This window comes from Dermacentor albipictus, chromosome 5, assembly GCF_038994185.2.
Source record: "Dermacentor albipictus isolate Rhodes 1998 colony chromosome 5, USDA_Dalb.pri_finalv2, whole genome shotgun sequence".
Taxonomy (NCBI): Eukaryota; Metazoa; Arthropoda; class Arachnida; order Ixodida; family Ixodidae; genus Dermacentor; species Dermacentor albipictus.
The window spans coordinates 149,058,846-149,070,577 of record NC_091825.1 but is presented as its reverse complement, the minus strand read 5'-3'; the positions used below and the strand labels follow the sequence as shown (position 1 = coordinate 149,070,577).

The 11,732-nt window shown below is 40.8% G+C and overlaps 1 protein-coding gene across 1 annotated transcript; it reads left to right on the top strand.

Moving 5' to 3' along the window:
* The first annotated feature begins 1,018 nt into the window (after nucleotides 1-1,018).
* On the top strand, nucleotides 1,019-11,503 carry Non3 (Ribosome production factor 2-like protein Non3). The gene is made up of 9 exons (XM_065426341.1): nucleotides 1,019-1,127; nucleotides 1,333-1,465; nucleotides 1,531-1,568; nucleotides 1,634-1,673; nucleotides 1,758-1,916; nucleotides 3,656-3,755; nucleotides 6,612-6,714; nucleotides 8,783-8,927; nucleotides 10,340-11,503. The coding sequence occupies exons 1-9, from the start codon at nucleotides 1,096-1,098 to the stop codon at nucleotides 10,547-10,549; spliced, it is 960 nt and encodes a 319-aa protein (XP_065282413.1). The 5' UTR covers nucleotides 1,019-1,095; the 3' UTR covers nucleotides 10,550-11,503.
* The last annotated feature ends 229 nt before the right edge of the window (nucleotides 11,504-11,732 follow it).

The window sequence follows — 11,732 nt, the reverse complement described above, 5'->3', positions numbered from 1 at the left end:
TAGATAGATAGATAGATAGATAGATAGATAGATAGATAGATCTTGCTGTCCGAGTAACATTACTACTGATCATAGAGGTTTTAATGCGTTGCGATAATCACAAGAAACTCTACGCGCGAGGTATGGACTTAGATTTCTTTTTCTTTTTTTGGCAGCAGGAAGTAGCGATCGGGAAGGCATTTAATCATTAATTCATTTATTTATCATTAATGTTCGCATCCTTCGAAACTCGCCGATTCTTCAGCGCCAGCACGGAGTTATTGCTGATGTAACTGCTGATGTAAAGTGATTTTTTTATCAAGACTAGCTCATGAAAAAAATTACGCAACATTCATGACGCAAATTTAACGGAGAAGGGTGTGCTGACCGGGCACTATCTCAACGTTGGCTTGGAAGTATTGAGGCCTTTGTCGACCTCAGAGGCTAAAGTTTGCGATTGATTCCCAGTCTATGCGTAGTATGTGTGGATTTGTTTTTCATGTGTGTCTAAATGTGATGTAACCAATTTTCGCGTGACACTATTCATGATTCCATGTAATAAAGTGAGAAAAAGAAAACGCCTTTGTGGTCTAGTGGCTACGGCGTTGCACTGTTAAGTACGAGATCGTAGGATGAAGTCCCGTTCGCGGCGACCGCATATAGATGGGGGCGAAATGCAAAAACGACCGTGCATCGCGTGCACGTTAAAAAAAAAAAAAAACCAGGTAGTCCAAATTATGCCGAGTCCCCCTCCCCTTCCCCCGCCCCGCCTCTCCTACGGTGTGCCTCTTAATTAGAATCAGAATATGGCACGTAAAACCCCAGAAATTTTTTTTTAACCATACCGAAACCAGAACCACAGTTGTAAACAAAAAAAATAAAATATAAAAATTTATAAGGCTCAACTTTTATAGTATAATGTTATATACATAAAATTATTTGGTATAAATGTGGTATAAGTTGCTATATTAAACAGATGACTTTATTTGTTTCATTATTTTACAACTACACGGCTAGATCGAGTATTAATCCAATCCAAGCCAATACGAAGTGTAGTCAGTGCGTTGTGTAGTAGTTTGCATCTGTGCACGTGTGCGTACGCTCTGTAGCTGATCAATGGCTAAAATGACAGGAATACCCGGCGTTGTGTACGTATTTCATTTTTCTGGATGCTCTTAACAGGGCACTTATTCATATTGAACCATTCGCCAGGAATAATTGGTGGATAGAAATTGTCCGGCGGCGATGGCTCCCTGACAAGCGCTTGCCAGTGTAGTTGCCGTGCTATTTCTGATGCAAATCCAACATCTGCTTCGTGTCATTCATCTTTAATACGACGTTATTGCTTTTCAGAAAACCTAAAACGCAAAAAGGAAAGCGTTTTCTCGAAAACCGCGCGTCAAAGCTAGTTGAAAACACGAAGAGTGCGATATTCATCCGAGGGTCCAATGCCAACAACACAGTCTTGAAAGCCATGAGGAATATAGTAAGAGACTTTAAATATGTTCCTTCAGTTACACCGTTTAACTAACTGTCGTTTTCACTTTACAGTGTTCTCTGAAAAGACCTCATTCAGTATTCTTTAACAAGTAAGTACCATCATCGCACTGTAGCTTTTAGTGGCTTTTCCATCTAACAAACTGTTGCCTTTCAGGAAAAATGAAATGAAGCCATTCGAAGATCAGACAGCGCTTGTAAGCCATTCCTATTCGTGTTCTATTTCATTGCTTGCCAGAAAGCCGGGTGATCTTTAAATAGCTGATCTGATTAACTTTCAGGAGTTCATGACACAGAAAAATGATGCCTCGCATTTTGTGCTTGGAACGCACTCGAAAAAGCGGCCCAACAACTTGGTTGTCGGCCGGACATACGATGGACACCTTCTGGATATGTTTGAACTCGGAATGGAAGATTTTAAAGCACTGGAGGACTTCAAGGTGATCGTTTTCTTGCATGTCTTTGCATTTGTGACTAAGCAGTACACGCATGCACAATGTACTTGGCTTTGTGAGCCATATGTGAACTATGTGTATCTGCCTTCTTGCCTCTGACGCATAAATGTGGCTGCTGCCTTAAGGACATTAAAGCAAGCTGTTAAACCTCAGCAGTGCACCAAGAGGTTAGCTGACAGAAGCATTAACATATTTGCTTAAGGATAGCACACATACATATTTCCCTTTAAAAAAAAAAATGAGTACTGTTGTGCGTAATGAGAAAACAGCAATAATGCCCACCGACTCTCCCAAATTTTCTGTAAACTTTACAAATTCAGACTCATTCGAAGATTTTACGAATGTTTCATCAAGCATTAGGAAAGGTAAATTCTGCATAAGGTTCGTTACAGTGCAATACAAGACATGGAAAAAGGAATGTATAAAATGGAATGACACATCGTTTTATACCTTCCTTTTGTCTGTGTCCTGTGTTCTACTGTAACGAACCTTTCAATGAATCCTAACCTACTGGCCCAACTTGCCATCTTGATAAGGTAAATTCTGTTAGTGACAAAGTTTTGCTCTGACCAATCAGCAGATTTCACTTTCTGTGATTATGAAAGGAAACCAGGTAGGCACCTACTTTAAGTAAACAGACTGTGAAGCAGGTGAAATCCGCAACAGCAACGTCACTGGAAAAATCACTGTGATCTGAAAACAATCTTTTGTTTCTCAGTCTTTATTGATCCACATTTGCTGCTACTTGGGTTCTGCATTTAAAGACAAATTATCGTTAATGAAGGGCATGTGTATCCATCAAAAAGTGTACACTCAAGGCGAACTAATAAATAGGAATACATGCTATTTTCTCCTTCCTCTCTTTTGGTGTAGTCACAGGATTTTTGCTTGAAGTTCACCGGCTGGCAGGTATGGTGATAAATGCACAGCATAAGACAAGGTCAACGTCTTCATGCTTCATGCATGACACTATTCATGCATTATACAGAAGTTAGAAATCAAGGTGCATAAATGTTTGCTAGAAAAGCCTTTTCATTTCGTGTGGACATAGATGGACACTAGTGCAACAAAGAAAAACAAGTGAGAGCAATGTGGGACAATACCTAAAGCACTGGTGGTCATCTTTTAATGCATTCCTTGGTTGTGTTGTTTGCAGCACAGGTATTTTTCTCGTACAGCTCTTAGGTGATGAAGGGCTGTATGTTTGCTGTCCAAGTGAACACTGTATGTCTATACTTTTTCATGTGTTAGTGTGGCAGGAAACTTTGCTACCTTTTTAAAATTGGTCATATTGTAGGAAATCTGGGCTGTTCATATTAAAATCCTGCATCTTATTATGAACACTGTAAAAACATACATCCTCAGTTAGTTTTCATTATGGTGTCTATATATAGCAGTTTCTTTAGGTAGTTGTCAAAGGTATCTACTAGGGTTACGAGTGCTCCAGTTTAGCCTTATAGAGTAGCTATACTGATAATGTATTCTTGCAGCTCATTTCACGTAGACAGATTTATAGTAACAAAAGGATGTCTTAAAGCTGGTGATTGATGTTTTTCTTATGTGCGTATGGTAAGCAGTGAAAATCAGGTTTCACATGATTATGCTGGCTGAATTTGATTTGGCAGTTGGGACAGTTGATCAGCAACCTTATCAAGTCATTTTACAGCATTGTGCACTTTCTGTTTTAGGTGAAGCACTATTGTAGTTTTCTCACTTTTTTCCAGATCCCAAAAGTACCTGTAGGCACAAAGCCCATGCTGATTTTTGCTGGTGAACAGTTTGAACAAAACAAGGATCTTGAACGGTTGAAGAATTTCTTCATAGGTATATACTTCTCACTTGCGCCTTCTTTTCACTACAAACTGCTCTTGCAAAAATGAAAAATTGAGGTTCGGAAAACTAATTGCACTCTGATGCAACATACTAAGAATAAAGAAGTGCAGTGTGGTCATTTACAGTTAACTACAAAATTTATGGGCCATGTGATTCGAGAAATTAATGCATTTATAAGCAGTTATGACCATAGCCAGCAAAACCATATAACACTATGTTGTTCGTATGTATACTTGTAGAGGTTAGAAATCTGCATACCTGGCTTTGTTCCAAGGCTGCTAGTAATTGTAACTTTCATCAAATCTTGGAGGTAGTAAATTTTTTCGCATAACTGTACAGTCATGACGGTGGTGTACAGACATGCAAGCCAATACAAAACTTAAATTCAGCAATATTACTCGACAGGTTCACTTCTGAACTGCACCTTCTGGTGTGCATAATAGCATGGGCCCTGCTATTGTAGAGTGTTTTAGTGTACATTACTATGCTACCATTACTGCTACCATAAATTCAACGATGTGACTGTGCATGTCTATGTTCTGCTGGTGTGACTGCTGCTTGCCGAGATGGAGTACTGTGGTACCATGTTTGTCATGTGCAGTTGTGAGCTCTTCAGTGCATCGGTTTGTGAAGCACGTAGACTTCACGAAAAACCAAGAACCATCAACTCAACTTTGATGGTTCTCAGCGGAACTAGTTATTTAAAGAGCATGAACAAAAATGTCAGCCTACTTCATCAATTCCTGCAGCTCTAAGTACATTTACTGCACAGAAATTACTTTGCAGTAGATGTGTTTAAAGCTGGAGCAATTGATAAAGCTTGCAAACTTTTCCTTTGTGCTCTCTGAATTTCCCCTACCTTTTCATTTGTCTGCAGTTATTACATTATGAACAGTTAGTTCTATAATTTCTGCAACTTTCTGCAAAACATTTCTCAACTCACTGCAAACTCTATCAGCTGTATGCAGCAACAGCAGCGACACAACGACACATGCTGTGGCAGCTTATGTGGATGTAGCTAGCTCTGTTTAAAGTTCTAAACTTCTGTCTCAGTAAAATGTTCGATTTGGTATCAGTATTGTACACTAATTAAATTATGCATATGCCTCGGCATGATAACACATGTGCCAACGCTACAAACAGAGCGAGGCAAATCCTGTTATGAGCTTTTAACTGCTGCTGTAGCAAAAACTACTCACTGCTGCTTTCCTACTTTGCATCTTATTGAAGTTTTTTTTTTACTGAATCCTAGAAAGCTTGACTCCTTATCAAGGGCCTGGAAGAAACTAGAGTTATCATACTTCTTCCTATGATTACAACAGCTGTGCATGCAATTGCATAATGCAGAGCCAACAAGTGATGCTGGCAAGGCTAGACAGCATACTGGTAGTGCCACTTGGTTTACATTGTGCAGCATATATGCTGTACAGCAATTCTGAAGCAGTTTTTTTTCATTTAGTTTGATTACCTGTAGGTTGACAAAGATCGCTAAATGCTAAGCAAATATGCTGGAATTATCTGAGCAAGGATAGGATGCTCATTCTGTACATTAGACGCCACGTGACATATTGGAAGGCATGTTCCTCAATGATGTTCCTATTCTTGAGTGTAGTACCAGGAAGAAGTGTAGTTTATTTCATGAAGAATCATGTTTTAGATGTACCTAGTCACACATGCTGTGCCCCCCCCCGTTTCTGGCAACGGACAGTGCCTTGCTTCGACATTTTAGTAAAGTAATATGTCCAGGGAAATTAGTAACACATGGATTTGTTAGATTGCATGACAAGCACAGCAGGTTTGAGCATGGCAGAAGCAAGACGTTAGCTAAAACATAATCCTCGGCGATGAAGAGATCATTCCAACCACTCCTGTACCAACTGCTTCCATATATATATATATTATTTACGAAGCTCCAGAGTATTGTAGCGATAGTGAGGTACAACTACGCTAAACAGCTCCATTAATCCAGTGTATAATAATAATACTGTTAAAGTAAATGTGTAAGCTTTAGTCTCTATGAAGTTCTCGCACTTTTCTTAGCACAGTACTGGATGTATGCAGCCACATGCCAGAGACGTTCTTTACTGTAAGCATACTACAACTATTGTGGTGCTATTACAGGCCACAAGTGTGCCCATTAGAACAAGTTCTCACTTATATAGAAGATTTTTTAATGGCTATTTTATTAAGGGAGTACTGACACGGCATTTCCAGCTTTTCCTTTTTTGCATTATATGGAGGTTCTAGACTTTGAAACCCTTGGGAAAAAAATGTCATGCCACAATAAGCATAGCGTACAACACAGATCAAGATTTCTTGGGGACATATTTGGTTCAGAGTACTGGACACATTCATGTTCTGTGCACTTTCATGACCCTTACATGTACTGCCATGGATAAGCAGGGCTAATCACTTATTATGGTTGCAGATAGTGAATGAACATAATTTTCAGCATGGAAACAATGAATAAAAATTTTGTAGTGACTTCATTTTTCGTAATGTGCTATACATTAGAAGCATGAAGCTTGATCTTGATTGGCTTAATGTAAGGGGTGCGTTGTAGCAAGAGCGTTCGTTATCCTTTGTCCTAATTTGCATGAAATATAGCATTGTAATGACCTGCAGTGCCAGTGTTTCCCTATATGACTCGCTGCTGGCATGCCATTATTATGCCCTGCTCTTTTCTGCTCTTGTCACGCTGAATGCAGGTATTTGTTTGGCCTTATATGCAGTAGTTTTCCTTCCTATCGGCTATGTGGTGTAGAGCTGTACAGAAAAATGTGGTGGTGCTGAGAAAGCCTGTTATCTGAAGTTTGACACACATGTTCTTGTTTACACTCATTCCAGATTTCTTCCGAGGTGAAACAGCAGAGGCTATAAGTCTACAAGGACTTGAGCATGTTATCATGTTCACTGCAGTGGAGAACAAGATAACATTGAGAAGCTATAAGTAAGATGATTTAGCTTTCTATGTTGCTGGTATAGATGGTAGGGGCATGTACTTAGGGGGATGTATCTCATAACTATTACTTTTCTATTACTATTTCCTATTCTTATTGCCCTTTGTTATCGGCTCAAACAAAGCTTTAGCGGGAGCGACCATTGGCTGATGTGCATGGCAAGAAGTATAGAGCTGTCGGAAAAGAATACTTACAACTCTGCTTAAGCAGTATTCATGTGGCAGAGAGTGATTTGCTGTAAGCTCCATGTGGGCAATATGGGAGTTGGAGGGACATCACTCTTATCAGACGAATTCAAGTCGCTCTAGGATAGCAGTGCATACCAGGCAGTATTGCCATCGGCGCAGATGAGTGCCGCTCGAGAGCAATCTGCTGGTGCCTTATCACCACCATTTGCCACCCCCCTTTTACAATTTAAGCTCTACTACTTAGTGAGATTCAGCAGCCTGATTCAGACTCTGTCCGTAAAGAAGTGGTCGCTCTGTGCTCCAGCATTACAAGATACCAGAGCACTTCCACATACAGTCAAATCTCGATGTGGTGCTCATTAATTATCAAAATTACAATTCCTACTCACACTATAGTCCCCGTAAGTATAAACATGGCACCAAACTCTCATTAATTTGAATGTATTTGGCTGCACACTGATAGATTCGAACAACTCCTGGAGCACACCGAGGGTTGCAAAAGCAATGCAATCAAGCAGAAGCACTACTAACATATAACCAAAACAAAGCGGTGGAGTCTGCATTGCCACAGTCATCAGCTGAAACCATATGGGAAGAACAGGCATGCTTCATGCCTTTTATTTCATAGAGGTTCAGCGCCACGTACGGCATCACATTGGCTTTGTTCCTTTATGACTGCGTGCCATCTGTGGCCATGACGATAGAGGCTATGGATTCGTCTGCAGTGGTTACGCTGAGCACTGGCTTCATTTTGATTCCGAGCAACACACGCAGTGTCGCAAACACCATGGTTGCCATCAAGGATGAAAAGTAATTTTAATGCAACTGACATGCTGGCATCAAACTTGGCGCTTTATTGCCAGCCAGCTCATTGGCAATAAAATAACCAGGATGTGTACATGGTTCTGAAAAGCATGTCTACATGTATAAAGACGTGCATCTCGCACTACTACCGCACTGCTAAAGAAGTGGCACAGCTGTCACACCTGTGAGAACTTGTCAATGACAAGATGACAAGAACTTGAGTTTCTGCACTGATCTTGTGCAAAAATTTGCTATTTGCATAATTGCAGATTTAATTAGTAAATAAGAGCATGTTGAAATAGTAAATGCTGTTTGTTTTCATGGTCCATTCGATAATGCAACCTTTAGTTAACTCGGACATCTTTTACAGTCCTGTGAAATCAGAACAAACGTTTTACTACCACACCTCACATGGAAGCTAGTGCTCAAAAAGCTTTGGCAAATCTGCACTGAATTGGTTCCCAACCATGGTCACTTAGCCATATATTGTAACCCAAATGCCATAGTGATGTCCGTGGAGCCACTTAGATTTAGGGCTTGGAAGTTTCAGGATTGACTTCGATGCAAGGGCAGGAAGTTTGGTGGCTCTAGTTTTAGGGCAAGCACTTCCTCTGCAAATCGTAACAAGGATGCTTTGCCCATTTAGCCTTATTGAAAACGGGAACATCACTTTTGATTTTGGTAAAACAGTGCCTTTGATGCAGTAGTGGCCAACGAGGTCCCTCGCATTGCTATAACATTGTGAGGGCTTTTGCAGGCACAACGGCTGGCAGTCAATTAAGTCACCAAGTCTACTGTGTGTATGGTGAACATGTAGGGCTCATGCAGCTGCAGGCTTTGATGTTCTTCCTAGAATCACAATTCTGTGCTCACATTATCTTCGTTCACACCGATATCAGAACATGTAGGAGTAAATGTGCTTTAATGCGCATGTTATGATCATACTTACAATTAGTTAGTGTTGCAGTGTATACCTAGAATTTATAATACTGCATTTCGTTCACAGGCCAGTCCTTCAGACCTAGTGTATAGAGACAGACTAATATACATTCATTACTTCATGCAGGGTGCTGTTAAAGAAGTCTGGAACCAAGACTCCTCGTGTTGAACTGGAGGAAATTGGCCCCCGTGCAGACTTAACCCTCAGACGAACTAAGATTGCATCTGATGACTTGTTCAAGACAGCAAGAAGACAGCCCAAGCAGAACAAGGTGCACAGCTCTTCATAAGTTTTCTTATTTACTGTATTTACTTGCACAATGATCACACTTTTTGCAAAAAAATTGACGCGAATTCAGGGGTGCGATCATTACGCGGGTAAAATTTCCTGCGAAAAGAAATTTTTTCACCCCGCGTTTGCTTCGGGATAACAACAGGTAAACAAATAGGCGGCTGCCGCTGTATGTAGTGCAGGACACCAAAACAAAAATGATGGCCGACAGAGCAAGCCGAACGTGCGGAACGCGATTTGTTTTTTTCTTGTGAGTACATTATATGCATTGAAACAGTTTCTTCCATATCAGTCATGAATAATATTGTTAATATCGGCAAGTTTGTGGCAATAAAGTAGCCATGTCCACTTTGAGGGGACAGAAACAGATCGGTGCGCTTAGCTGCCGGTGACATAGAAACACATGGCCGGCATGCTGCAAAAACTGCGGCATCTGTCTTCACTATTATCCTAATACGGCACGTTTCTGCTAAGGGTGGGCGAATATCTTGGCTGTGTTACAAGTGTCAGCGTATGAATAGGGTACACTTCTAATGTATCAGTGTAAATGTGGCTACTATCGTTGCCACTCACGATTTGTTGCGTACCCATGAGTGCAGATGAGAAGACTTGAAAGGCAACTTTTTTGTTGTTGTTAACCAGAACCTTTATAAAGCCTACACAGTATAAAGGCAGGTTTGGTTGTACCTTTTTTTGTCATGGAAGTGTGGAAAGTGATGAAAGTAATAAAATGGGGCATCTACTTAAAAATGTTTGGTGCGTGCAGACCGATTGGTTTGTCTTGAAGAGTCGTTCGGGTGGCATTCGACAGATGGTAAACGCGAACATTATTAGCTAGACTTGGCACACGACATATCGCTGCGGCAAGTTCGGGGTGCGATCATTACATGGGAAATTTTAAAAATTGAACTTTGACGACAAAATTCAGGGGTACGATCATTACGCAAGTGCGATAATTATGCGAGTAAATGTGGTATTCGCTGCTATAATAGAATTGCAAAAGGTGGCAATGTTTGGCTAGTTGGAGCCGCACAGTAAACGAGAATGGAGACAAAAAGGACACTGTACAAGCGCTGTGTGGCGTCTTTGCCCCTGTCCTTGTTTTTTGTGCTGTTCCCATGCCCTATAATGGGATTGTTATGAAAATTTTCTAGCAGAAGCTGCTACTGATTTGCATGAGTCTTACACTCTCTCTCAACATGGCTAAATGTGTGATGTGCCAGGCACAGTGTTATTTACATAGTGCAGTGTAGCAATAAAGTACATCCCATCTTCTGCAGGCATGCACAAGTGGAACATGACAACTGTTACAAATATAATTTCATATCACATGTTTAGGTTCATGAAACCGCCCGCAAGTAGTGTAATTCCTCAACAAATGACTTCGTGCAGGTCAAGAAGAAGAAGAACATTGAGAAGACTGCGCTGGGTGCCACAATGGGACGTATTCACATGGAAAAGCAAGACTTTGGCAAATTGCAGACTAGGAAGCTCAAAGGCCTCAAGAAGACACCCGAAGAAAAGAAGGCAGCTAGGGCTGCCAGAAAAGCCACAGCTAGAGCTTCTGCCAGTCAGGACACAGAGATGGCTGTTGATACATGAATTGTGTCTACAGTTTGTTGGATGTAAATACACAACGAAAGGGATTCATGCTGTTTTTAGCTATTTGTACTTGAGATTGCTAATCAAACACTTTGCATAATTCAGTAACTATTAAGAAAGTGTATAGCCTTTTACCTTCCAAGCAACATTTGTTGCCAATTCATAAAGAAGTAGCAACACTAGTCGATTGCTTGGCTCACAAAGGATGTCCTTTGTGATCACCTTTCAAGTATAGCCACAGAATTGTGTGAATTGCTCTGTTTGCTATATGCATGTTGCACTTCAGTTCCAGTTTATTGTTCATGGTATAATTCGGTAAGTAAGGTAAGTATACAGACTTGGGGAGCATTTTTAATACATACAGCCAGACCTTGTTATAACGAACTAATGGATACAACCAACTACAGTAAATCCTTATTAATACGTACCCGCTTAATAATTCCAGTTTAAACATAGTCATGATGAATCCCTGACGTTTCACCATTGGCCCTAATGGTTTTGCTGACCGTAGTTGCTCAACGCATGCCAAGTGGTTAGTGCATAGCATTTACTTTAATTTTCGCCGCCTGCAAGCGTGGAATTGATGAAGTGTCGTGCATGCAGACCATAGATTGCGAAATTGAGGTGCACGGACTTTTCCCGAACTGCAGTTGCCACCAGTAGTGACGTCAAAACATGGTAGCCATGATACGATTCCTGCTCCCATGAATTCTATAGCACTTCCACGTTATCGTCATGGATGACATGGATGATGGCCTCTCCGTACCCAATGCGGTGAGTGCATTTGCTCTCATGAGGGTGTTCGCAGAAATGTGGATCCTGATGGATAAACTGACTTGCGGCGTTGCCAAGTTTGAGGATGCTGTCGTCGCTGCTAGGTCACCATGGCGGCAAGTCAGAATCAGACTTTTTGCTGCCTGCTCGAAAATAAAACTTGTATGTGCATGTGTTTAAGTGAGAATTAACTTTTTTTATTGGTAAGTTTATAGCCACTCATCTGATATTGTGGGTAATTAGTACATGGCTTAGTGCATACCTGATCTACTTAATAAAGGGAAAGTGAGACATCCACCCAAACATAGCCAAGTGCTACAATGGAAACCCATACAGGTTCCTCGAAAGAAATGCTTCGCAGTTGAATAAAAATTCGTCCCGGTCTGGAACTCGAACCCGGGACCACCGC

Coding starts and splice junctions, on each gene's coding strand:
- Non3 (XM_065426341.1), top strand. CDS start 1,096: ATGGCTAAAATGACAGGAATACCCGGCGTTGT. Junction 1,917..3,655: donor AAGCACTGGAGGACTTCAAG/GTGATCGTTTTC, acceptor ACTTTTTTCCAG/ATCCCAAAAGTACCTGTAGG. Junction 8,928..10,339: donor GACAGCCCAAGCAGAACAAG/GTGCACAGCTCT, acceptor GACTTCGTGCAG/GTCAAGAAGAAGAAGAACAT.